Source organism: Aethalodelphis obliquidens, unplaced genomic scaffold (genome assembly GCF_003676395.1).
Source record: "Aethalodelphis obliquidens isolate GAN/ISIS:26980383/991018 unplaced genomic scaffold, ASM367639v1 scaffold53, whole genome shotgun sequence".
In the NCBI taxonomy this organism is placed as follows: domain Eukaryota; kingdom Metazoa; phylum Chordata; class Mammalia; order Artiodactyla; family Delphinidae; genus Aethalodelphis; species Aethalodelphis obliquidens.
Genome location: NW_020837997.1, coordinates 2,159,233 through 2,185,345, shown reverse-complemented (window position 1 = coordinate 2,185,345; position 26,113 = coordinate 2,159,233). Strand labels below are relative to the sequence as shown.

The window sequence follows — 26,113 nt, the reverse complement described above, 5'->3', positions numbered from 1 at the left end:
TGGCAAGCGGGGGCTGCTCTTCGTTGCGGTGTGAAGGTTCCTCATTGCGGTGGCTTCTTTTGTTGTGGAGCACGGGCTCTTAGGCATGCGGGCTTCAGTAGTTGTGGCTCACGGACTCTAGAGCGCAGGCTCAGTAGTTGTGGCTCGCGGGCTTTAGAGCGCAGGCTCAGTAGCTGTGGCGAACGGGCTTAGTTGCTCTGCGGCGTGTGGGATCTTCCCATCCCGGGCCAGGGCTTGACCCCGTGGCCCCTGCATTGGCAGGCGGATTCTTAACTACCGCGCCACCAGGGAAGTCCCAGCATGCTGTTTTAATTGCTACCACTTTATCAAGCACCTATTTGGTGTCTGGGAGAATTACTTGTCTTACACATGAGGAAAGGGAAGCTCGGAGTGAGGTTTCTTCAGCTCAGTTAAAATGGTAGAGCCCAGGCCCACTCCAGAGGCAGGAACCCTAATTACCATAGCAGCCAGAGTAGCCAGGGGCTCAGTAGTGGAGGCCAGGAGGCAGGTGGAACCTTAGCCCGCCCCCTGCAGGACCTGGTTCTCTGAGCCACGATGACAGGCAGGTGACGAACCCAATGAGGCAGCGGATCTCACCAAGTCCCTAAACCCACTGGACTGCTTTGAAGAAGCAAGTTCTGGAAAATTTAAGTGATCCTGCCACCACCTCACCAGGATAGTGGCTTGGCACTTACTGAAGCTTTTTGCATAAAGAGCAAAGAGGTTAGTGATGGGGTTAGTGATCCCATTTTATAGTGGAAGAAACAGGTTCAGAGAAGCAACACCAGGAGGCTCCAGTCACACAGTGATGCCAAGGAGAGCTGGTGTCTCACACCCACACCGCGATGACCTCCCCAGCTCTGCCCACCCCTCAATACACAAGTCGGTACCTCGAGAACATCCCCGGTACCTCGAGAACATCCCGACACCCGCCGCCTTCCCCCAGAGAATTTCCGCCTGCAGGGCTGCCTCTGGCTCAGTAGGGCTCTGAGCCGAACACTTTACCCCATGACGGTTTAATCTGATTTCCTCAGTGACCCCCTGAGGTAGAACCTCGCACTTTCCCCATTGTGTACAACTGAGGACAGTGAGGCTCAGACAGAGAACTTGCTGGTCCAAGGTCCCACAGCTGGGAAGCAGCGAAACCTAACTCTTGAGCTGGGCAGATTCCCTTCATGTGGCTGAGGAAGCCCCCAGCCCAGCCTACATTGTGGGTCCCCTGTGTCAGGGAGATAAAAATGGACTCTGTTTGCCCAAACAGGACCAAACTGCCAAAGCACTGGCATATTTCAAAGCACCAGAGTGTTCCAAAGAACCTTCTGGTCTACTTGTTCTCCTCCCACATCCCCTTATTCTCCACCCATGACAGGGAGCTCACTACCTATCCAGCAGTTCCATCTGTAATAAAATCCTCCCTCAGCCCGAGGGAGAGATTGTCCTGCTGCTCCCCCACCAGCCTTCTGGAGCTGGAGATGGGGGGCTGCTCTCAGCGCGGGGCAGCTGGAACATTCAAACACCCTGATCTCGACCTAGGCTGGATGGCCAATTCCCCAGTGCTCAGCCACGGGCCTGGATGTCCTGGGGCCATAGCTCTCGCTCACCCTCAGCCAGGAAGACAAGGAGGGCACGGTGCAGCAGATGCACCCCCAAGCGGCGGCGCCGGGTGGGTGGCCAGCTGGCCACCACTCCATAGCAGTGTCCTTGCTTCTGGTTGGTCAGCGTCTGGATCCCTGGGGAGATTAGGAGTAAGGTCACAAAAGCAGCCTCCAGGAACCCCAGGCAGAAGTACGTGCCAGTAAACCCACTGGGTATTGCCCTCGAGCAGGGATAAACCAATGGAGCAAAATCTGTGCATGTGCAGGTACATCATTGGTGCTCAATAATTGCTCATTGAATGAATGAACAGCCCTGAGGGGCAAGGGGTGAGGGAATCGGTAGATCAAGTGCCCTTCATGTGACCACCCCCCCCCCCACAAGCCAGGCACCTACCTAGAGCATCCACAAGACATGCTTCTCGAGTGTAAGCCTCCACAGCAACCACATGCTGGAAGCAATGCAGGGAGACAACACCGCGACCACTGGCCCAGATGTCTAAGATCTGGCGCACCTTGGGGCAGGCCTGGGGGGAGCCAGGGCAGGGTCAGAGGTCTGCCCCCCAACTCCCTCCTTCCTCTACCTGCCCGCAACTGTGCCACCCCTGCCATGAACCTAGTCCTTATCCTCACACCTGTTTTCCTGGCCACCCTCGGTGGCTAAGGGCCTTCCAGAGGTGGACATTCGGCCGGGTCCGTGTTCCCTTGCCCACGTAGAAGATGGCATGGACAAAAATCCGAAGGCATTCAGCCAGGGTCAGTGAGAAGGCTCGGGCTGGAAGGTTCTGAGTCTTCCTAGATGAAGTAGGTGGCTCAGAGAAGGAAAAGTGACGAGAGTCGCCCCAGAGGCAGTCTTTAAAGACAGAGCAACCCACGCCCAGTGACCCCTATTTTATAAAAGGCAGGGTGGGTGGCTGTTCGCCAAGGACACTCAGCAGCTTGAATTGGATCCAACTGCCTTTTATAGATAAAGAAGCTGATGACCAGAGAAGGCCAGTTTCCTTCCTAAGGACACACAGCAGAACAGAACCAATCTCAGAATTTTCCAGTTCCCACTTCTGGGTCATTCCTGTTCCAGGTACCTGGGGTCCAGCAGCAGATATGTGAAGCTGGACTTCATGACCCCCTCCCGCCACCGTCTGGTGGGTTCTGGCCGCTCAAACTGCTTGGCAAGTGCATCCTCATCTGCCTGGGCATCTGGGATACGGCCGGTCCGCAGGGCTTTGGCCAGCTCTGGGCTGTGCCCTGAGAATTCTAGGCCTGGGAGGGGAAACTGAGTCAAGAGAGACAAAGGAAAGGATGGTTCCCAGAGATGAAGGGAGAAGTAGGTTGCACTGAGAGCCACGGGTCTCCGAGGACTCCTGGAGGCTCCTTGGACTCTGGATACTAACCACGAGCAGCCTGGGCTTCTTCTAGTGGTTGGAGGTAGTATGGCCGGGTGAAGGACGTGATGGGACCGCGGCTCTTGCCAAGTGCCCGGAGCCCTTGCAGCAGCTCCAGGTCAGACGTGGTGGGGTCCGGTGGGCACTGGCAAGAGGTGATGGGGTCCCTGCCACCTGTGGCGCTCGCCTCATCCTCTGTCAGCCAGAGGGCAGCCACATCACTGTCGAGGGACAACTGGTCATCTTTTGGGATGTGGAAGTCAGAGGGTCCAGGCAGTGGTTCCCAAGGGGCACTATGGGCTGGGCTCCTCTCTGGGAAGAACTTGGGGGAGGGGGAGGCATCTGGCAAGGTCAGAGTCAGGGCCTGCAGACGGGCATTTAGTTCTGCCTCCCTGTCCTCCACGAGGGCTCGATGTTCCTGCTGTGGGGTACCCGAAGATCTTGGCACCCTCTGGGACGGTCGGACACCAGCCCAGGGGGACATGTGGGCAGTTGGGTCCTCAGCTCCAGAGGCCTCAACTGCGGTGACAAAGGAGGCAACTGAGCTGCAGTCCCAGCATCCTAGGGGGGACTCCAAGCTGCCATCTGTGCCAGCAATCTCAGGGTGGGCAAGGAGGCTGGGGGGTCCAGGGCCAGCCTCCAGGCTCATGTCCTTGTCATCACCTCTGCCCAGTGTTGTGGAGTCCAGTGTCACACTGGGAGGTCCAGAGGGGCTGATATTCAGCCCCTTTCCCCAAGGGCCTGGGCCTGGAGCAGAGGATAAGAGTGGGAGTCAGAGAGGAGGGGAGGAGGAAGTGAGAGACAAAGATGGAAGTCAGATCAGACAGAAAGAGGCGGCTGCAATCGCAAAGAGGAAGGACAGAGTCGGAGGCAGAGAGACGGACCAGAGACCTTAGTCGTGAAACAGAAACAGTGGGAGAGCGTGGATGTCACACACAGAGACCCGCAAAGCTAGATCAGAGGCTAAGCACCCCCAGCCGCACAGGCACCACTCACTGCCAGGCTTGGGCTCGGGCTCTGGCTCCTGGGGGTCTGCCCGGGTCCGTGTTGGGGTCCTGGTCCGAGCCTCCAGCTCCCGAAGGACACGCACACAGTTCTGGTGCCCCTGCTGCTCGGCCAGGTCCACAGGCCGGAGTCCGTCCTACATGGGCGCGGTCAGCAGGGGGCGCCCTCTTCCCTCCCTCTCTTCCTCCCTTCCTTCCTCTTTCCCTCCCTCCGGGTTTGCCCTGCTACAAACAGCGCTGGGACCCCCACCTGGTCGCGCAGCGCGGGGTCCGCTCCCTGGCTCAGCAGCAGCTCCAGGCCGCGGCGACAGCCCCAGGCAGCGGCCACGTGCAGCGGCGTCAGCGCCTCGGCCGATCTGGGGCAGGAGAGGAGGAGGGGTCAGTGGAGGAGGGAACTCGATCTCCGCCCCCATCCTCCCACCCCCCGCACGAGGCCTTGGCTCTCAGCACCCCCATTTCCGCCCTTCAGCCTGAGACACCACACTTGGAACCTAGATCCTGCGCCCTCGGGCCAGGACCCAAACCTCTGCTCTCTGACTCTAGAGCGCCTACCACCAGATCCGAACCTTTGATCCCTATTTGGCCTCAGCGCAACCTCATACCCCACCCTCGGTCTGGTACCCTGCCTCTGCCCTTGGACCCTCAAGATCCTTCCCCAGATTCCCCAAGCTCCGCCCCCGGGCATTGAGTCCGCATCCTTGAACCGTGGGACGCCCTCTCCAGGACTCCCAGGTCTTTCCCTCGGACTCGGGAGACCCCTCTCCGCGGAAAAGCTGCCCGGAGCCCAGACCCTGCCTCACCGAGTGTTGGGGTCCCCGCCTCGGCGCAGCAGGGCCTCGAGGCAACACAGACTCCGCGGGCGCTGGGCTCTGGCCGCCAGGTGCATGGCCGCCGCGCCATCCTCAAGCACCAGGTTGGGGTCAGCACCACGGCGCAGCAGCTCCTCCACTGCCCTAAGGACAGAGGGTCAGAGTGGACCGCGACACTCGCCCCCTACCCCTGGCCCACCCACCCCGTGCCCTGCCCTCACCGCAACTCCTCCTTCCGCAGCGCCGCCTGCAGCCGCCGCGCCAGGACTGTCGCCGAGCCCATGCCCCGGCGGTCCCCCAGACCAGCTGCCCGACCTGCCGATTTCCAACTTCCCGCGGCGCCCTTGTGCGCACGCGCCGCTCCGCCCCTCGGCCAGGGTCCCCGCCCCTCGGCGCAGCGCAGGGTCCCCAGCCAGGCTGACCCGCGACGCATTGTCGTCCACATCTAGGTTCAGGAGCTCTAAGGCTGGCCCGAGCCTGCGACACCAAGTAGTGCCCAGTCAGGGCTAGGGGCAGCCGATAAGGTCCCGCTAGGGTGGAGGTCGTCGTGTGTGCCGTTATCTCTCAAAACCGCGTAAACACTAACAGCCTGCTGGAGTGGGTGGAGCTACGCTCCCGGGACCCGATGGTGCCAAGGCATTAGGTCTTACAGAACCATCTGCTGAGGCGGCCTCCATTAGCGCACGCAGCCCTGATGTATGTTAGGCTTCAATTAATATCTCCCTCCTGCAGTGGCTCTGTGTTGCCCATTTTCAGTTCTGCGGAGTCGGGAGTCCATTACTTTGGAGCCCTGGGCCTCTTAGGGCTCTAGTTTCCCCACATGCAAAATGGGAGAATAATCCTTTCCAGGCTGGTGTGAAGTTGAACGAGGGGCCTGGCACACAGGTGCCTAATAAATCCTCATGGGAAGGAAAAGCTGTTTCTCGATAAAGCTATTTTTGTTTGATAAGGAACTGAGAAAACCTAGCTGGTAAGCTTTTTTTTCCCCACAATTGCTCATCATCCAGTAAGATAGTTGAGTGATGCACCTGTTCTCCCTTCCTCTGGGGAGCACCCACACTATTACCTGATGGAGCTATAAAGCTTCCTTCCCAGAGAAGCTTGATGGAGTCCTGGCCAATCAGAGTGTACCACAGCTCTGGCCCATGACTGGCCCAATGCAAGGTTACATGACCTAGGCAAGGCCAGTCATAAGGGGTGCTGTGCTGGGAGAGCCCTCACTTCACCTGGGTTGGGATTTGGGGAGCAGTCACAGCCATCTCACCCCTTTCCACGGGTTGGGAGGAAAGCAGGGCACACTGAACACCAACCATGCAGGGTATTTCAGCCCTCCCCAATGGCAATGTCAGAGCACCTGGATACAGCAAAGCCTGAAGCTACACCATGGCTTCTTATCCACAAGAACCAAGCCATTCTCCTTTCTGCTCAGTGGGTGGGTTTTCTGTCACTTGCAACGAAAAAGATTCCAATTAACACAAGTTGATCGTTGTGGACCTGGGTTAGGGATTCTCAGATTTTTATTTTGATGACAAAAATCACACAGGGCACAACAAGAATCACAACTGAAAAACTGGGAGTGGGATATGGGCTGGGAAACATAGGGAATGGGTGTCCAGAGTCCCTGGGATGCTTCCTGGAATCCTAGGTTTCCTTCAGGGCTCCCCACGTGCCTTGGATACCTCCCAGACCTCCCTCTGGGGGTCCCACAGAGCCCAATGTGAGAACCAGCATTCTCGGCCAAATGTTTCCTCGTATTAGAAGGTTGGATGTACGGGGATGGTTCAGACAGTGGCCTCAACCTCGGCGGCTTCATCGTCCTCCTCCAGCAGGCTGTAGGAGGCATGGCTTTGGCAGGGCCGCTGCAGTGGGTGAGCCAGAAGCTTGGCCATACAGTTGTGCAGCTCAAGGGCTGGCCCAGCCAGCGCCACCTCGTACTTATAGCTGGTACCCTTGGTATCCAGGCTTCCCATGAAGGCAAACATGTCCTATGGGGCCAAGGAAGGGCTGTTCAGGCAGAGGTTCCCCTGACAGGCCCTCCCTGTCCTGGAGGGCCTCCCAGGAGGGGGCCTCAGGAATGGGTTCCGAAGGGTAAAGAGGAGTTTTCGAGAAAACATTCCCACATTCAGCAAACATTTCCTGCCACCCACTCAGTGCTAGGGACCCCAAGAGGTCTCAGTGCTGGAGCCCCTAGTCTGGAGAGGCACAGTCGGATGCAATGACCTCAGCCCCCATGCTGATCTACCTTGAGGAGCAGGGAAGTTTTCTCCAAGTAGGGACTTCCCATTTGGGTACTGAAGTATAAGTAGGAGCTGGGCTCAACCCCCTCTGCTCACAGTTGGGTAAAGTGAGGCTCAGAGAGATAAGTGGCCAACTCGAGATGCCACAACTAGTTCAGGGCTGGGATGTAAAGGACCAGCAGAGCCTGGCAAGGCAGGGAGGGAAGCGTGCTCCAGGCAGAGGACACAGAGAAAGCGAAGGCAGGAAGAGAGAGAAGCAGGGAATGCTGGGGATGAAGTGGACAGGACCCTACATACTCATGGGCCACTGTCCCAACAGCCCCATTAGTTCACTGAAGACATGTGGGAAATGGAAGTTGAATGACCATGATCCAGCAGGACCAGGAACGCTAAAGAGAAGACTAATGGCAGAGCCGTGCGTGGGTGGGCAAGGATGGGTGACTTCCCTCCTCCTGATGCCAGGAGAGCACAGGTGCCTCTGAGCCTGTTGCCAGGTGCCACTCTGTCAGAGACACACTGTGTGACCCTGGCCTAGTTGCTGGCCCTCTCTGAGCCTGTTTTCCATCAGCACAGCTCATGAACTAGGGGGCTGGCATTAGATGCCCTGAAGTCCCTTAGTGATTCAAAGCCCCCCTTTCCCTCAAGGCCGGGGCAGGTGGGTTCGGAGCCATCCCATCTGCACCTACATCCGCCTGCCACCCACACCCACAGCAGCCTCTCACCTTCCAACTCATCTCCTCCTCCTTCTCGTCGGCGCCGTTGTGGATGTAAACAACATCAAAGAAGAAATACGGGCACTGGAACATTTTCTGCAGGGGAAGAAAGCCAGCCTTTGGGACTTTGGTCACCCCATGCCCCCATGATCACAATTTCCCAGCTACTGCCCAAGACTCTGGGAACCTGACTCTAGGCACCCCAGCTCCTGTGGTCAGGAAGTCCCTCCTAGTGTCTAACCACCATCCTGCTGGCTGTAGGCATCCCTCCCTCTCCCAGGCCTCCCTCACCTTCATGGGCTCCGTCAGGGAGAACTGGGGCTGGCAGGGTGGACGACTATAGACCAGGATGGTTCGGACAACGTACGGCGGTGGAATCGTCTGCACATTCTCTGTGACTGGCAGCTCGGTCTTCTGTTGGCTGCGCCGCAGGGATGGGGGACAGGTCAGAGCACACCCTGGTAGCACACCCCTATTGTCACCCTCAGAGAGCCCAGCTCCTCACCGTGTATGTGAGGCCCCACCTGACCCCTCCCAAGTTCACTGTTGCCTCTGAGCCTTCCCACATGCTGTTCCCTCTGCCCCAGCACCTCCCCAGCTTCGCCTTTCTGCCTGACCTCTCCTGCTCCATCAGAGGTTTTGCTGACCCCAAAGCTAGGGCCTGCTCAGGCCACCCTCAGCATCCTGAGCGTCCCCCATCACTGTGTTGAGCTGGACCTGCCCTACCAGGCCAGGAGACTCTGAAGCAGGGACCAGATCTTATACGCAAAGTCACTGCCCAGTTCCCCACTCAGCCACAGATGGTTCTCACACTGAGTACAGGGCACTAGGCAGGTAGAGGGCTAATGTCCTTAATATGTAAAAAACAAATCTGATCACCAACAAGAAAAAAGCCGACATCCCCCTAGAAAAACAGGTAAAGGGAACCAATAGACAAATTCACTGAAAGAATACTGAATGGCTTAAAAATGAATGAAAAGAAAAGCACAGCAAAATAAGATGTGGCCTCTTCCCACCTATCAGATGGGTAGGACTTTCAGGCGTGTGAGCAACCCCGGTGCTGGGGGAGGTAAACAGAGTTAATTTCCTGGGAAAGTGCTTTGGCAAAGTCTAGCAAAATTAAAAACACACACCACCTTGTTCCAGCCTGTTCTCCATTAGGAATTTACCCCATAGATTCACTTCCAAAATCTGCTGAGATGGGCAAAACAACCTCCTTGGCTACCATCAAGGGGCTGGCAAAAACAGGGCTTAGAATACTTGGGCCCACAAGCTAAGAACCTTTTTCATTTTTAAACCGTTGGGAAGAAAGAAAACCAAAAGGAGAATATTTTGTGACAATCAGAAATGTGAAATTCAAATCTGTGCCTGCAAATAAAGTTTTATTGGCACACGGCCACGCCCACTTGCGTACCTATGGTCTGTGGCTGCTTTCTAATTAAAATGGGCAGAGTCTGGTCGCCAAGACAGAAACGATGTGACCAACAAAGTCAAAAATATTTACTATCTGGTCCTTTAAAGAAAAAGTTGGCTGCCTCCAGGTTAAAAGAAAGTAGTGGGTCTTCCCTGGTGGCGCGGTGGTTGGGAGTCCGCCTGCTGACGCGGGGGACGCGGGTTCGTGCCCCGGTCCGGGAGGATCCCACGTGCCACGGAGCGGTTGCGCCCATGAGCCATGGCCGCTGAGCTTGCGCGTCTGGAGCCTGTGCTCCACAGCGTGAGAGGCCATGGGGGTGAGAGGCCCGCGTACCGCAAAAAAAAAAAAAAAAAGTAGTGGAGGGACTTCCCTGGTGGTCCCGTGGTTAAGAATCCGCCTACCAATGCAGGGGACACAGGTTTGATCCCTGGTCTGGGAAGATCCCACATGCCGCGGAGCAACTAAGCCCGTGCACCACAACTACTGAGCCTGCGCACTACAACTACTGAGCCCATGCATTGCAACTACTGAAGCCCATGTGCTCTAGGGCCCGCATGCTGCAACTACTGAAGCCCATGCACCTACAGCTCATGCTCCGCAGCAAGAGAGGCCACCGCAATGAGAAGCCTGTGCACTGCAACAAAGAGTAGCCCCCGCTCGCCGCAACTAGAGAAAGCCTGCGCGCAGCTACAAAGACCCAGCGCAGCAGTCAATCAATCAATCAATCAATCAATAAGAAAGTAGTGGAGAACCACTGGGCTGTCAGAGAATAACACAGAGGGCGAGATTTGAGAAGGAACCTCTTTTGCAAAAATGCTTCCGGACAGGTAAGTGAGCAATTGTTCCAGTGAGAAAGGGTGAGAACGGAAGGCTTTAGGCCTCCCTAAAGGACTATTTCTGGGCTGTCTGGAGCTTTTACCCAGAAGGGGTTCTTCTCTTCAAAGGTGAACAATAATTTCCCCATGGGGGACTTACATGAGGCTGAAGAGACCTTCCAAATCTGGTGGGAATGCTAAGGAGAGCAGAGCAGCGCATGGGTGGGCAGGGGTGGGTGGCTTCCCTCCTGATGCCGGGAGAGTGCAGGTGCCTCTGAGCTGGTTGCCAGGACACATGCTGTGTGACCCTGTCCCAGTCGCTTGCCCTCTCTGAGCCTGCTTTCCCTCAGCACAGATCATAAACTAGGGGGCTGGCATCAGATGCCCTGAAGGCCCTTAGTGATTCAAAGCCCCCTTTCCCTCAGGGTTAGGGCCATTCTCCTCATGGAGAGAGCCATGGGTGTCCCTGTCCCCCTCCCCTCATTACTGTTTTCTTTGTAACTCACAGGGATCATATTATATTTAAGTTCTGGGCTGCAGTGAGCCTTTAATGTTCAAGTTAATATGAAATGTGCTATGCCCAGGTTGGAGGGGCTGTAGCAATGATTGTGACTTTTCAGTCACATACGGACACTTGCTGAGCACCGACTGTGTACTTAGCCCTTCATGAAGTGTTCCCTAAGTGGATGCATTTTTGACATCCAGAGTCCAAATCAGCTGTTTTTGCTTCTGTATTCTGACTTTATCTTCACAGCGACCCTGTGGGGCAGGAGGTTTTGTGGCTCTCATTTTACAGATGAAGAAACTGAGGCTCAGAGACGTGGCTGGCCCAAGCCTGATGTGGCAGAGCTGGGATCTAGACCTGAGCCAGGCCGAGCCAGGCCGCTCCCCGGGGCTCCCTGTGTGGAAAGGATACTGAAGGTGGAGCAGGAGGCCGTCTCCAGGTCGTAGAGGCAGCTGCAGAGTTCTCGGGGATCAGAGGTCAGGCCGGACAGCTGCAGGGAAGCATGGGACTCAGCGAGGTGCTCCCTCAGCCCCAGGGGACCCCAGGGCACCCAGCCCTGCCCCAGCCTCACCCAGGCAGTGTCATCGTTCACCACCACCAGCGCGAACTCGTGGCTCTTGTCAATCTTGTGTTTTGTCCGCACGAACATCTCGATCATTTTCTGGGAGACGTTGAGGGCATTGGTTTTGGAGCTGGGGAGGGCCAGAGGGTGACCGGGTAGTTAAGGCCCAGGTCATGCGGCAGTGGGGGCAGCAGAGCCCAGCCGCGAACCCAGCCTAGCTGACCCCCCCTCCAGCTCTTGCCCTCTCCGATGGGTCCCTCTGGCCAGCCTGGGTCTCACATCTGATCTGTGGGAGGCACCCCACCTCTGCTCAGCCGCGGGTCATCACGAGTGCCAGGGAGGGCAAGGCAGGCTCGTCCTCAGGCCCCATCCAGGCCCTGCTGCCTGACCCCAATGAGACTTAGCTGCTCAGGGGCAAGGGTTTTGGAGTCCGCCAGGCCTTGGTCTGAATCTGGCTCTGCCCATTTGCTGGGAGGCCTCGGGCAAGTCATTTTACTTCTTGGAGTTTCCGAGTCATGGCTGTGACCTGGGTGGCGTGCGATCGCTCTCAAGTGCTTAGAACACAGCCCCGGTGGGCCGCAGCTGTATCATTACCAGTTATCACTGCTACTCTCCAATACCGCCAGGCCCCGGGGGTGAGTCTGAGAGAGACAGCCCTGCGTTTTTTGGGCTGGGCCCTTCCTAGCCATAGCTGCAAGCTCAAGCCCCCGAATATTCCTCTCACCTATTTAATGACTCTAGCTTTGGCAGCGACATTTCCTCCGACAGGTCCAGGCAGATGATCTGCAATGAAGTTGAAGGGTGGTGAGAGCTGTGACTAGCAGCACCGGGCGACTGAACATTAATGCAGGCCCCCACGCCACTCTGCTGGCCCTCTTCAAGCAGCCCCATTGGAAGAGGCCATATGATGACTCCCAATTCCCAGCTAAGCCATCCACTTTAGAAGGAGGCAGCTGAGGGAAAAGAGCACTGGACTAGGAGTCCAGGTTGATGAGTGAATAAACAAACCAGAGAACATTCAACACAGAAACAAGAAAACAAGGGAATAGTGGGATGAATTGTGGCTCTCTAAAAGATAGATCCACCTGGGACTTCCCTGGTGGCGCGGTGGTTTAGGAATCCACCTGCTAATGCAGGGGACACGGGTTCGAGCCCTGGTCCGGGAGGATCCCACATGCCGTGGAGCAACTAAGCCCGTGCGCCACAACTACTGAGCCTGCGTGCCACAACTACTGAAGCCCGCACGCCTAGAGCCTGTGCTCCAGAACAAGAGAAGCCTCCGCAATGAGGAGTCTGCGCGCCGCGACGAAGAGAAGCCCCCACTCGCCGCAACTAGAGAAAGTTCGCACGCAGCAACAGACCCAATGCAGCCAAAGATAAATAAATAGATTTAAAAGATATATCCACCTGGAACCTCAGAAAGTGAAATTATTTGGAATTAGGGTCTTTGCTGATGCAATTAAGGTAAAGATCTTGAGATAAGATCATTCTGATCTAAGAACAAGTGTCCTTATAAAAGAAAAGACTGGGGACTTCCCTGGCAGTCCAGTGGTTAAGACTCTGCGCTTCCACTGCAGGGGGCACGGGTTCGATCCCTGGTCAGGGAACTAAGATCCCGCATGCCGCTCGGCCAAAAAAAAAACAAACAAAAAAAAGAAAGAAAAAAAAGAAAAGAGAAGACTAGGAGACACAAAGGGGAAGGCTATGTGAAGACAGAGACAGAGATTGCAGTGATGCAGCCACAAGCCAAGGAACGACTGGAGCCACCAGAGGCTGGAAGAGTCAAGGAAGCCTCCTCCCCTAGAGCCTGCAGAGGGAACGTGACATGTTCATTTCAGACTTCTGGCATCTGGAACTGTGAGAAAATGAATTTCTGTTGTTTTAAGCCACCGAGTTTGTGGTAACTTGTTGTGGCAGCCCTAGGAGACTAGAACAAAGGGATTGTTTTCCAGAGTGGATCCTAAAAGACGATGTGTAACCCAAGGTTCCCTAACACCTCGAAGCCACTGGTCAAGCCCCCCACTTACCACTTTCTCTGGACAGTTGACCCTTGGCGTCCGCACCTGGACCTCTGGGGCTGGTGGAGGCACCTGCCACGGCTTGGGACCGGCTCCGGGAGGGTTGGCGGTCCCGTCGTCAGCACTGGCCGCCTCACCCTCGCCCTCGCTGCGGCTGCCCACACTGGCCTGGGCCCCCAGTGCCCGGTCCTCCGCCCCCTCAGGGTTGGAGCGAGTGCGGGGTCTGGGCTCAGCTGACTGCTCCTCTTCCTCCTCCTCCTCCTCTTCAGCGGGACTACTGGGCTCCGCCACCTCCATGGCTCCTGAGTGGCTGGATGGAGCAGGTATGGGGGAAGCCAGGATCCTTCCCTTAGGGTTTTTAAAAGCATTTGGTTATTGGGCAGGAGAACAGGGCATGAGTCGCTTACTAAAAGTAACTCCTCTCAGGGCCTCAGTTTCCTCATCTGTAGGATGGGTGCCTTTAACACTTATCAGCCCAGCATCCACGCTGACTCGAAATAACAGTCTCCCATTTTTTTTCTGTAGGGCTAACCCCTTCCCTCCCCCTTTTGGCTAGTGAGCCACTGGGAATGGCTCAGAGGTAGGGACAGAACCCAACACACGCCAGTGAGGGGCAGCTCTGAGGCTTCCAATAGTGCTGTTAGAGAAAAGGAACTCGTCAGAGTTGCAAAGCTGGGAAGTTACAAGTCGAGAGCTGCTAGGAGCCTCTTTTGCCTCCAAGAAGGAAAACAGAGCTTGCCTGTAATGATGCTCACCCAAAAAACGACAGATACACTTCTGAGCACCTGAATCCAGCTATGCCTAAATTCCCTTTCTTGCTTAAACCAGATTGAGTTGGGTTTTTTGTTACCTGAAACTGAAGAGGTCTTGGTGAATAAAAGAATAATAACTTCTAGGGTTCCCTCCTCCGCAGCGGAGCGCTGGCTGCCTAGGGGGTGTCTGCACACGGAAGGGGAGCAGATCTGGTATTACAATTCCTCTGAGGAAAAACAGGACTCTAGTGGAACAGTTTGCCCATCTGGGCAATGGGTGCGGGCTGCCGGGGATGGTCTCTGAGCCTTGCAGTCCCCACAACCTCTAAGGAAAACACAGCTTAGCTGCAGCAAGAGGGATGGAGGCTAGACTACAGGAGAAACCAGAGCTGAAGGCGGAAACCTCAGGGCAAGTGAGGGGCTGAATTTGTGGGGCTAGGGAAGTGGGGCCTCTAGGGACGGATCCCGCACGCTTTCACCACCCAACTCCTGCTCACCGTAGCGTGAGCCTGCCTCCGACTCAGCAGCAACTCGCTAGGAAACCTCCATCTTTACCAGCCGGAAATGATACGGCGCGGCCGCCACGCCTCCTGGGAAATGTAGTTCAGCAGGCAGCAGGCCTAGAGGAGAGATGTATGGGACGAGGCTGGAGAGCCTTGGAAGCTGATAGGCTGATACTGTTCTAGGAGGTGGGGTTTGGATTGTGATAGACTGGAGAGGAGCTGAGGGGGGCGGGATCTGGAATGTGATTGGCTAAAGTCAGATAAGGCGGAGCTTTTATGTTTCTGGCAGATTCGGACTGTGCGGGTCAGCGTTTCTACCATAACAAGGCAGAGTGGAGTTGGGCTTTCAATGGGATAGTCTCAGAAAGATGCAGAAGTCCTAGTTTGCAGTGTGATTAAATGTAACGGGACTGAGTTGGGTGGGATTTAGAAGAGGTGGGGCTGATTGGTGATTAATAGAGTTGACTGAACCTCGGTGAGGGGTTTTTGCGGCAGAGGTGGGCGAGGTCCAGAGCCCAAGGGCCCTCCCAATTATTTAATTCTGCTCCTTATTTCACAGATATTTGCAAAAAATAAAAAATGCCAAGCCAGAACTATTTCAAACCACCCTTCCTTCTTCATGCACAGTTCTCCCTTCAGCTCCATAACCATTTAAAAACTGAGCCTCAGTTTCTTTATTTGTTAAAAGTCTGCTAAGCCTGTCCACATCAGCCAGGCTCTGGTTCAGTGACAACCCAGAGGGGCTGTGGAAAATGAGCCTTGAAGGATGGAGAATTTGCTAGAAAAACAAGGAAGGTCATTCCACGCAGAAGAAACCACCTGGGCAAAAGTCTGGAGGCTTTGAAGAGCCTTGGAGTGGTGAAACCTCTTACAGGTTAATATGGCCAGAGCAGAAGCTAAGAGTGAGAATTTCAATGCCGCGGGTACCCCCAAGTCAGAGAATTGCAACTTCTCTCGCTACTACCTTTGGGGACACAGAAACAGGAAGATTCAGCCTCATAGCTTCTGTCAGTGGGAGCAGGAAGATTCAGGCTATCCCAGGCTCTGCACAGTTTACACAGAAGTGCAGAAGCAAGGAAGGTGTGTTTCAGGCAGAGGTTAAGGCATGGCCAAAGGCACCAGGGTGTGAGAGAACTGAGAAACTTCAGCTGTTCACAGAGGAGGTTATAGCGGCTAGAGTGTGGAGTACACATTGGTGCCAGCCTCAGGCATAATTTTTTTAAAGACCTTGAATGCCAGGCTGAAGAGCTTGAAATGTTTCCCAAGGGCAATGGGGAGCTATGGAGGGTGTATGAGCCAGGTAGGTGAACAGTGAGATCTCTGCGGCCTTGGTGGGGAAGGGAGTGGAGGGATGGCTGGGGAGCCCAGGGAGGGAGCTGGGCTGGTATCCAGGTTGGGGAGGAGAGGCTTGGGCTGTGACTGTGGATGGAGATGAGGAGGAGGCCCTTTAGAGGTGGATGCAGGAAAAATGAGCAGGATGTAGGGACCATCTGGGCTCTGAGGAATCCAGCATTTATGGAGAAGAAACAGTAGCTGGCAGAGGAAGCAGAGATGGGATGGTCAGAGGTAGTAGGGAACAAGGAGGGTGCCTTATGATTCAGTTCCTGATGGTGCCTGGCCATGTGCAAATCGCTTGTTAAAATTTCTATAACACTGGAATATATGTATACACACACACACACACACACACACACACACACACACACACACAATATGGAATATTACTGAGCCATAAAAAAGAATGAAATAATGCCATTTGCAGCAACATAGATGGACCTAGAGATTATCATACTAAGTGAAGTGAGTAGACAAAGACAAATACCATATGATATCACCTATATGTAGAATCTAAAAAAAATGATACAAATGAACTTATTTACAAAACAGAAATAGACTCACAGACATAAAAATCAAACTTATGGTTACTGGGAATTCCCTGGCGGTCCAGTGGTTAGGGCTCTGCACCCTCACTGCCGAAGGCCCAGGTGAGGGCCTGGGTTCTATCCCTGGTCGGGGAACTAAGATCCCACAAGCTGTGTGGCACGGCCAAAAAACAAAGGAGGGGGGACAAAAAAAGAAAAGAAAAAAACTTATGGTTACCAAAGGGGAAGGGAGGAGGGAGGGATAAATTAGGAGTTTGGGATTAATAGGTACATACTACTATATATAAAATAGATTAAAAAAAAACAAGGACCTATGTATGGCACAGGGAACCATATTCAATATCCTGCAATAACCTATAATGGAAAGAACCTAAAAAAGAATAAAAAAGAATGAAAAGAATAAAATCACTTTGCTTTACACCTTAAACTAATACAACATTGTAAATCAACTATACTTCAATAAAAAGTTGTTTGTTTTGAAAAAAACAAACTCCCATGACACTGTAGGAAGATATAGAAATGAGGCTCAGAGGGGATCATCACTTGCTCAGGGGTACCAATCCCAGGTCTGTCTGTGACTTGAAGTGGAATGAGAACTCTGACCCTGACACTGAAGGTATAGGCAGAGGAAAGAAGTTCACAGGGGAGCCAGATGGAGAGCCTCAGCCCAGGGGAGCATTCTAGCTTTCGAGAAATAAAATCCAAGGGTCAGAGATGGAGGAGCCATGGGCTTGGAAGCAGAGGCGAGGAGGGACTGACATAGTGGGAGCTGGACATATGTCCTCCTGCTGGGGCTGGAGGAAGCTGCTGTCCTTGAAGAGGAAACTGCACAATAACAAGTCACATGGCCGGGGAGTGGGCTTCCTGTTTCCTGGCTCCTCCCAGGCTGGCCTTGGCCAGGCCAAGCCTGAGTAGGCAGTGGCCAGAGTGACCCCAAGAGTGTCCAGGGACTTGGTTTTCTGACCAAGGTGCCCCCAGAAGAACAGGGAATTAGAGCGGGCTGAGGGGACCAACCCCCAGGATTGGAATCTCTGGTTCAGGAGAGCCCTGGGGAGGAGAGAGGACTGTTGAAGTCCTCATCCCAAGCCCATATAGGGGAGGGAGGGGAGCAAAGAGGTAGTGAAAAATAAAGGAGGCAGAAAAGAAAGAAGAGGTGAGGGCAAATTTGAGAGGTGGTGAGCTGACCGTCAAGGGAGGCATTCAAATCAACATTGATAACTCAAGATCCTTTCGGAGAAGTGAAATCAATGCCTATATCACAGAACAGGAAATTGAGGCTATCATTTGCTTTGAGCTGAGATCAGGTGGTGGTTTTAGGGGGTGAGGAAGGAGGAGGATTCAGGGGACCCTGATTTCTGGATAACAATGAGTGCCAGGGCCACACGGCCCCGAAGCCGGCGAGGGAGGCACGCCGCTCTGCCCGTAAGTGTCCCCCCTCCCTGCCACACCCAACTCTGTGAGACCCCAGGACCCAGACCTGCCTGGCTTAGAGCTCAGCTCTGGGGATCATTTGCAGGGTGAGCTGGACCCTGTGGCAGAGAGTTCAGAAGAGGCTGAGGCAGCCAGTGGGAGCTCCGAGCCGGGCCCTGTGCCATCTCAGGATAGCTGCAAGCCAGAGCCGCTGGGCCCTGAGGCGGAGGCCAAAGGGCAGGGCCTGGAGAGCAGGTAAGGCCCACTTGGTCTGTGTCCCCCACTGCAGGCCCGGCACATCTTTCCCACCCATAGATCTGTTTATGTCCCTCCCCTACTCACACACACGCCATGGCTCCCATTGCCCTCAGTCTGACTTTCAAGGCCCTGCATGATGCAGTCCCAGCCTTGTTACAAAGCCTCTTTGTGTTAGCTACCCCAGATGACCCCATTTCCAGATCTTTCCATCTCTCACCTCTTCACAGGACTGACAAAGAAGTTGATGGGGACTCTAGCAGGGGACCTGCTCCAGCCCCCGAGGGGCCCTATGAGCCTGCCCAGGAAGCCCACCAGGCCCCAGAGGCAGCCCCACGGGACAGGGAGAATGTCCCCTCTGGACCCAGAGCCCCTGACGTGTTTCAGACTCTCCAGCAAGCTCTGAGCTCTCTGGAAGCGGCTGTTGCTGCCTGGCGCCACCAGCCCCCAAGATGTCCTGGGCCGTTGGAGGCAAAGGACAGAAGCGAGGGGGGACCAAAGCCCTGCTTGGAGCAAGAGCAGGCTGGGAGCTGCCAGCGGGATGCAGCCCGATTGACTGAAAGGAATGCCTGGTTGCGTTTGGTCCTGAGCAGCCGTGAGGACGAGCTGATCCGCACACAGAACTCCCTGAAGACCTTCCAGGCTGAGAAGGAGATGCTGCAGAGAGAGGTGAGTGGGGCAGGCCTGCCTCCCAGGGCTCCCTGGTGGGAGGGAGGCAGCAGGCCTGTTGTAGGACACATTCAATCATTTGTTCATTTGTAAAGCTTTTGTGGAGGCTTGGCTGCTGAACCCCAAAGAGACAAAGGTCCCTTGCAACCTTAGTTAAGGTGATCAGAGAGGCCCAGTGAGGAGGCGGCGACACTTGAATGAAGACCACAGGGGGGCAAGGGAGGAACCATGCAAGGAGCTGGGGAAGAGCATTCTAGGCAAAGGGAACAGCATATGCAAAGGCCCTGAGGTTGGAGTGTGATTACTGTGCTCAACGAACAGTGAGGAGGCCAGTGTGGGGCTGAGCAGGAGGAGACAAGGGTACGGAGGTGGTGGGAGCAGATCCCGGAGTGCCTTGCGGGCTGCAGGGAGGATTTGAGCTTTTGCTCTGAGTGAGGTGGGAGCCACAGAGGGTTCCGAGCAAGCAAGGGTGGAGACCAGATGCAGGCATTCACAGGCGCCTTCTCACCACCGTGGGAGGAACAGCTAGTGGAGGGAGAGGCTGGAATCTTGGAGATCCAGGAGGAGGCACTGGTCCAGACATGTAAGGGATGGAAGCTGTGGAGGTGGTGAGAAGTGGACAGATTCTGGGTGATGCTGAAAGTGGAGCTGGCAGGTGGGGTGTGAAAACTGGAGAGGGGTTGAGGACGAGCCCTGGGTTGGGAGCCTAGGAGACTGGAAGTGAGCCATAGGGAGCCTGCGGGAGGGGCAGGTTTGGTGGGAGGGAGACCAGGGCTGTTTGGGCCTTGATCAGCTCAAAATGCCATGAGCCACCCACACGGGGCATTAAAGGGACAGTTCTGTGTCCAAGTCCAGAGCCCAGGGGATGTCAGGGTAGGAGGGACACAGGAGGTGAGACTTGGGGCTGCGGGAGCCCAGCATGAGGAGTGGGGCTCATTTCCCTACAGAGTGGAGCACATTTACCAGCTGGGAAAGAGGAGTCTTTTTAAAAAAAATTTACCCACTCTTTTTTTTTTTTTGCGGTACGCGGGCTTCTCACTGTTGTGGCCTCTCCCGTCGCGGAGCACAGGCTCCGGACGCGCAGGCGCAGCGGCCATGGCTCACGGGCCCAGCCGCTCCGTGGCATGCGGGATCTTCCCGGACTGGTGCACAAACCCGTGTCCCCTGCATCGGGGCAGGCGTACTCTTAACCACTGCGCCACCAGGGAAGCCCTTTACCCGCTCTTTAACCCCCGCCTCTGGCAACCACCAACCTGTTCTCTGTATCTGTGAGTTCAATTTTTAAAATTTTTGATTGATGGTTGGATCAATTGATGGATTGATGCCGGGCCGCACGTCTTGCGGGATCTCAGTTCCCCGATCAGAGACTGAACCCCGGGTGACCACAGTAAAAGCCCTGAGTCCTAACCCCTGGACTGCCAGGGAATTCCCTTGTTTTACTTTAGACTCCACATATAAGTGAGGTCATACAGTATTTGTCTTTATCTGGCTGATTTATTTCACTTAGCATAGTGCCTTCAAGGTCCTTCTATGTTGTCACACATGGCAAGGTTTCTTTTTTTACGGATGAATAATGTTTCATCGTATAAATGTGTATACCACATCTTCTTATCCATCTCAACCATCAGCGGACACTTAGGTTGCTTCCATGTCTTGGCTCTTGTAAATAATGCTGCAATGAACATGAGGGTACAGATGTCTTTTCGAGTTAGTGTTTTGGTTTCTTTTGGATAAATACTCAGAAGTGGAATTGCTGGATCATGTGGTCCTTCTATTTTTACTCTTTTGAGGAAATGCCATGCTTTTTTTCCATAGCGGCTGCACCTATTTACATTCTCACCGATGGAGCATGAGGGTTCCCTTTTCTCCACATCCTCGCCAGCACTTGTTATCTCTTGTCTTTTTGACGCTTGCCATTCTAACTGACGTAAGGTGGTATCTCATTGTGGTTTTGATTTGCATTTCCCCAAGGATCAGTGATGTTGAGCATCTTTTCATGTACCTGTCGGCCATCTGTATGTCTAAGGAAAGAGAAGTCTTGAGTGGCTGAGTGACTTGTGCAAGGTTATACAGGGAGGGGTTTGGCAGGATGAGTGTCTGGGGGTCCTACCTTCCACCTGGGGCTCTTGCCACTGCTCCAGGAACAGGTCTTAGGGAAGGATGGTGGGTGGTTTGAGCACCCAGGCCTGGCATCCCCCATTCCCCCACAGGTCCAGGAGCTGCAGGATTCCCTGCTGAGGCTGAAGGCCTTCCCACCTCCCTCCTGTGACCAAGCAGGCGGCTCGGGTAGTGGTTCCAGCAGCTCTGGGGCTGATGGGGAGACCTGGGGCACTCAGGTGAGTGTGGGAAGCTGAAAATCATGCATGATCTTAAGATCCTTAGGATTCAGGGCCATGAGACCCAAATCCTGGTCATGTGAGCCAATAACTTCTGGGGTTGGAAAAGACCTAAACCCGTGATGCTGGGCTCTCAGTGACAATCTGGGTGAATCAAGTCACCTCCTTCTGGCAGGATCCCTTCTCCCTGGCTCACCCCCTGCTCCGGCGCCTCCAGAGTGATTCCAGCACCCAGACGCTTGGGTCTCTCCCCACCCAGCTCCTTGCCCCCGAGATGCACATCATGGAAGCCCAGATGGAGCATCTCCAGGGGTAAGAGCCACAAATGCTGAGCTCATAAGGGCACTGGTGCCTCCCAGCTGGGTTATAAAGCCAGGAGTCTGGAGCTGGATTTGGGGTGGGGTGGGGAAAGGTGGAAATCAACTGGGTTCTAACTGCCCTTCAAGGCCTCTCACTTTGCCTCTTCCCCACCTCTGGAGGCAGGAACATTGAGAAGCTCAAATGCTTCAACCGTCTGCTGTCAGCTGTGCTCCAGGAGTACAAGGGCCGGTGTGAGGGCCTCAGCATGCGGCTGGGCCAGCGGGAGGCTGAGGCCACTGCATTGCGTCTAGCCTTGCAGTATAGGTCAGTGCACCCTGCCCATGATATCACTGACTGGGAGGGAAATGGGTGTCCTCAGAGGATAGCCCCAATCCCCAGAGAGAGACAGAGTCCTCGCAGGAAAGTACTTTCCCTCACCACGGAAGTTAACTTAAGGCAGTTTTAGTCCAAGAGCGCTGAAGGAGTTTACAAACTCCCAGGGGTGGGGGTGGGAGGAGTAGTGAGGGGTCCAGGAGCAAGTGAGGATGTCACCTACACAGCAAGATGGGTGTCCTGGAGCGCTCAGAACTGGTGTCCCACAGTGAACACTGTGAGGAGGCATATGGGGCCTTGCTCACTCTTCGGAAGGCAGACTCAGGAGCAGGAGAAGAAGCCTTCATGGATGACTTGGAGGCGGCTGAGAAGGAAGCTCAGAGGCTTCTGGTGCAAGAGGAGGCTGCCATGGATGGAGGGATACTGCAGGATCCACGTCCAAGGTACCCCTGGGAACCCTGGGGACTGGGTGGGCCAATGAGTGGGGCTCTGATTGGAGAAAATGGGGGTCCCAGAACTGGCCACATGTTGGGGGTTGGTATGGCTCCTATGGTTGGCATAAGGCCTGCTGGAGTTGGCTGGTTGCTACACAACAACATTGGCACAGTGATGACAGCCATTGGGGTTGGTATAGGACCCACCAGAGTTGGCATGAAGATGGATGATGGTGCCCACTGATTAGAAAGGGCATGATGGAGCTTAACGGGGTTGGCTTGATGTTGGTACCCACTGGCGTTGGCATGATGCTGCCTGACAGGGTTGGCAAGTTGAGTGACGGTCCCCATGGGGTTGGTGTGATGGCATCCACCATGATAACGTGAGTGACTGTGCCCATCGGCATGATGGTGTTCATCCATCATTCATCACTGATGGCTGATGTTGCCCATTGGGGTTTACATTATGGTACCCACCATGTTGGTTTGACCATGCCCAGCATAGATGGCATAGGAAGGACCCATGATGGTCAGTAAGATGGAAGCTGATGAAGCCCACCAGGGTTGGCACGAAGTTAGCACAACCATGTCCAGCAATGTTGACATAGGCCCCTCTTCTGTTTCCTGTAGCCCCGAGGGCAGCAGTGTGGATAGGCCCACACCACAGGAGGTGGCTATACAGCTCCAGGGCTACGTCCAGCGTCTTCGGGAACGCCGTGCTCTGGTGAAGATTCCCCCAGAGCCTGGTCCCACCTTGGCACCCATGTCCGCTGTGCCCCGTGCAGAAGCCATGGTGCAGGCCATTCTGGGGACACAGCCTGGCCCAGCCCTGCCCCGGCTAGAGAAGATGCAGATCCAGGAGGACCTGGTGGCCACACGGGTACACATGGGCTGTGGCCACTGTGTCAGTCTTTCCTGGTGGGACCAAACCCTTTGCTGAGTCTGAGAGAGATGTGATTCAGGCACCAAGTAGCAAGGGAGAGTTTTGCTGGGCTGGGGACAAGCTTCCTGGAGGGAGGAGAGTTGGAGCTGGGGTTTTGAGGGATGATTAGGAATTCGTCCTCTGGAATTCAGTTTCTCACAAGACTTCCAGTCTGGCTTTCCAAAATGCCCCTCCTATGGAAAAGAGATAGGGGCAGGGGACATAACCTGGGGGTTATAACCTGGCATGAAAGCTGAGGTTTTGAATTTGGAGAGACTCAGACACTTCCACTGAACTGCTACTTGACCTTGTCTAATCTACTTGCTCTCTCTGAACTGCCATTTCTACAGCTGTAGTTTTCATGGATGATATTTCCCATCTTGCAAGATCATGGCGAGTGTTGGGGTTCTTGCCTGACCTGCTCTCAGTGGGCGCCTCCTAGAGCCTCATTTTCCCCAACAATTGACCCTAGAGATGCAAACCCTCTACCCTCTCCTTGGTCTCTTAGGAGACCCTAGCAGACCTGATGCTTCGGCTACAGCTGGTGCGGCGGGAGAAGCGGGCTCTGGAGCTGCGGGAGGCTGCCCTCCGAGCCCAGGGCCCAGCCCACGTGCTCCTGCTGGAGCAGCTGCGCTGGGAGCGCGCAAAGCTCTGGACTGGTGGGGCCAACAGCAGTGGTGGAGACAGCAGTGGAGGAGGGAGCAGTGGAGATGAAGAGGAGTGGTCCCAGGTGAGTGGCCCTGCCTGGACCTGATAGGGATAGCAATATATTACTGGCTACGTGGTCCTGGTTAATCATAGCCCCCTTTGAGCCTGTTTCCATTTCTACACACAAAAAAAGGAGTTGAATGTTTAAGCTGCATGTTTCTTTCTTTGACGGTATTTAGCCCAATAAGCCCCAAGGGATTTAGTGTCTTCCAGTCACACCTGTGCCTCCTCCTTCCCACCCCCAGGCTGATTCATTTTCCCCCTCCAGCTTCCTTCCTGAGGCTTTCCTTTTTGCCCCTTACTGTCTAATCATGTCTGTCCTCTGCTTAAAGCCTTAGCAGCTTCTGGAACCCTCCTTTGAATCATCTCTCCTACCTCCAAGGCTTTGTAAGTGCTGTGCCCCTGCCAGGAACACCAGTCACTTTCTAATTAAGTCCTCAACCTCCTACAGGTCTGAGCTCAAACATCACCTCCTCCAGGAAGTCCTCGTGGACTGCCTGTAAATGAGATATTATTTATTCCCCTGTACCTTATTGGGGTACCGTTATTGGGTATTGTACCCTTATTGGGGTATCTCACCAGAGTGGGGGCTCTGTGAGAGCAGGGGCTGTAGCCACCACAATCTGGGCAACTTCGATGTCCAACTTGGGCTGAGCACACACTCAGCCTAGGCCTGTGTCACTACCCTCCCTGCTGCGTCCCACAGGGCCCTCCGGCTGTCCCTGGTGGCAGCAGGGCTGTTGATGGAGGCCAAGTGAGCAAAGTGCAGAACCCAGAAGAGCTAGCCCAGGAACTGTCAGCATCACTCACCCGGTGTGTGCCTGGGTCCTGTGCTGGGGGATATGTGGCCTGGGTAGGGGAAATATGTGAGAGCCCGTGGGGGTGTTGCATACCGTGCAGGGCTGGGTATACACCTGCATACAGTTGTGTTCACATGGAAACATCTTGGGCAGGTGGGTGGGAGGAGGGAAGGAAGACAAGATTGGCTATGGCTGTGAGCCCCTCTCTCTCCACCCCTGTACCAGGGCTCTGGGCCTGCGGGAGCAGCTGCAGTCCTTGCGGGAAGAGCTGGAAGAGGTGGCTCAGAAGGGGCGAGCCAGACGTGCTCAGAGTACTGAGCTGAACAGTGATTTATGCAAAGCTCACAGGTAGGTCCCCCTATGTGACCTCAGAAGCATCCCTGGCTCTCCCTGGGCCTCAGCTTCCCCCCTGTAAGGTGGGTGGCAGGTTCAATCCATTCCACACCTCCTCTGGTGCCTGATGTGTGTCAGCCCCTGCTGAGTGATTCTGGGACCCCAGGAAGACCCAATCTCAAAGAGCTCCCGTCTGGGGCTGGGAGTACATAGCCCGTCTTGGGTGGAATGGGGGGCTGTTTCCTGGCTCATCCTCCTACTCCCTCCAGTGCCCTGGTCATGGCCTTCCGTGGTGCCCACCGGAAGCAGGAAGAGCAACGGCGGAAGCTGGAGCAGCAGTTGGCACTAATGGAAGCCCGACAGGCAGAGGAGCTGGCAGTGCTGGAAGCCACCGCAAGGGCCCTGGGGAGGCCCAGACCGCCCTGCCTGCCTCCCCGGTCAGGAGGGACCTTTCTATAAGCCCTGCTCTGGTTGTGTCTGGACGTGCCAGATAGTTATGGCAGGTCATGTCATAAACTGTTCTAGGTGATGTTATGTCATGTGGCATGACTTTGCATGTTGAGGCGTGTTTGGTGTGATGGGGGCTGATACCTGGGTGTCTGGGGCTTGATAGTGGCCAGGCATTTGAGATAAACTTGGTATCTTTGGCCTGACACCATGTGGCATGTGAAGAGACATGTCAGCAGGGTCATGCCAGAAGCAGCTTGGGCTGTGGGGACAGGATCCCCAGGGCTGGCTGGGGGGATTCAGGGTTCAGTGAGGTTACATAGCCAGAGCTGAAATTCCAACCCTTATCTGTCTCCAGAAGCCCAGGGAGGAGTCCACTGGGGCAGGGCACACCTTCCCCTGCGCACCTCCTTCCCAGGGAAATGCTGGGTTTGGCCTGGCAGATGTTCCCAAGAGGAAGATACCCATATCCCAGAAGGAAGACTGAAGCCTGAACAGTTCAGGGTGTGGAACATTAGCTGGAAGAGCATTGCTCCCTGAGTGAAAGTAGAGGGAGGAGGAATCAGAGGTGGCTTTGGAATTTGCATTCAAAGAATGTGGAGCTAAGGTAAAGGGCCTCTGGGTGGTGAGCAAAGCAAAGGGAAGAAAAGCTGCAAGCAGTCATTCAGGGGGTTTGTACAGCTGCTGATGAGGAACTCAGAGAGGTGCTAATGGTGGGCAAAGAGGCACACTGCCCTCCAGGGCCTGGATGGCCCTTGGCCAGGCTGAGAAGTTGAGTCTTTCACCTGCCAGAGATGGGAGCTGTGGGAGGTGTTAGAGTCAGATTAATAGCAGGCAACTGATTAGCATGTTATTTGCGTAGGCCACACCCCTTGCCCTTCCACCCGGGTCTGGCAGGGTTGGGAAAGGGGGGCTGGGCTCGACCCTGCCGCTCCGGATTAGTGGCCAGCTGTCCCGTCTTGGGCGGTAGCTGAAAC

General features: G+C 54.9%; 3 protein-coding genes across 8 annotated transcripts; 1 reads left to right on the top strand and 2 right to left on the bottom strand.

The window, feature by feature from the left end:
- Positions 1 to 126: 126 nt before the first annotated feature.
- On the bottom strand, positions 127 to 6,154 carry ANKLE1 (ankyrin repeat and LEM domain containing 1). Of its 2 annotated transcripts, XM_027084608.1 has the most exons (10): positions 5,009 to 6,154; positions 4,779 to 4,931; positions 4,229 to 4,334; positions 3,971 to 4,115; positions 2,984 to 3,721; positions 2,675 to 2,852; positions 2,228 to 2,387; positions 1,990 to 2,119; positions 1,602 to 1,730; positions 127 to 173 (listed from the first exon to the last, which is right to left on the bottom strand). In XM_027084608.1, the coding sequence occupies exons 1-10, from the start codon at positions 5,230 to 5,232 to the stop codon at positions 154 to 156; spliced, it is 1,983 nt and encodes a 660-aa protein (XP_026940409.1). In that variant the 5' UTR covers positions 5,233 to 6,154; the 3' UTR covers positions 127 to 153. The 2 variants fall into 2 exon arrangements, with proteins under 2 accessions (XP_026940409.1, XP_026940408.1); XM_027084607.1 differs by lacking the exon at positions 127 to 173 and having other exon boundaries at positions 202 to 1,730.
- Positions 6,155 to 6,282: 128 nt separating this feature from the next.
- On the bottom strand, positions 6,283 to 14,423 carry BABAM1 (BRISC and BRCA1 A complex member 1). 4 transcript variants are annotated; one of them, XM_027084611.1, is made up of 10 exons: positions 14,301 to 14,398; positions 13,902 to 13,990; positions 13,061 to 13,399; positions 11,758 to 11,816; positions 11,043 to 11,163; positions 10,883 to 10,961; positions 10,127 to 10,151; positions 8,029 to 8,158; positions 7,747 to 7,833; positions 6,283 to 6,772 (listed from the first exon to the last, which is right to left on the bottom strand). In XM_027084611.1, exons 3-10 carry the CDS (start codon positions 13,346 to 13,348, stop codon positions 6,569 to 6,571), a joined length of 993 nt encoding a protein of 330 aa, XP_026940412.1. In that variant the 5' UTR covers positions 13,349 to 13,399; positions 13,902 to 13,990; positions 14,301 to 14,398; the 3' UTR covers positions 6,283 to 6,568. The 4 variants fall into 4 exon arrangements, with proteins under 4 accessions (XP_026940412.1, XP_026940415.1, XP_026940414.1 ...); XM_027084614.1 differs by lacking the exon at positions 13,902 to 13,990 and having other exon boundaries at positions 14,301 to 14,423; XM_027084613.1 differs by lacking the exon at positions 14,301 to 14,398 and having other exon boundaries at positions 13,902 to 14,015.
- A 2,687-nt stretch (positions 14,424 to 17,110) lies between these two features.
- Positions 17,111 to 25,223, top strand: USHBP1 (USH1 protein network component harmonin binding protein 1). Of its 2 annotated transcripts, XM_027084605.1 has the most exons (12): positions 17,112 to 17,611; positions 17,706 to 17,854; positions 18,085 to 18,523; positions 20,734 to 20,859; positions 21,035 to 21,171; positions 21,343 to 21,483; positions 21,762 to 21,935; positions 22,557 to 22,806; positions 23,357 to 23,578; positions 24,263 to 24,369; positions 24,582 to 24,704; positions 24,959 to 25,223. In XM_027084605.1, exons 1-12 carry the CDS (start codon positions 17,555 to 17,557, stop codon positions 25,146 to 25,148), a joined length of 2,115 nt encoding a protein of 704 aa, XP_026940406.1. In that variant the 5' UTR covers positions 17,112 to 17,554; the 3' UTR covers positions 25,149 to 25,223. The 2 variants fall into 2 exon arrangements, with proteins under 2 accessions (XP_026940407.1, XP_026940406.1); XM_027084606.1 differs by lacking the exon at positions 21,343 to 21,483 and having other exon boundaries at positions 17,111 to 17,611.
- The last annotated feature ends 890 nt before the right edge of the window (positions 25,224 to 26,113 follow it).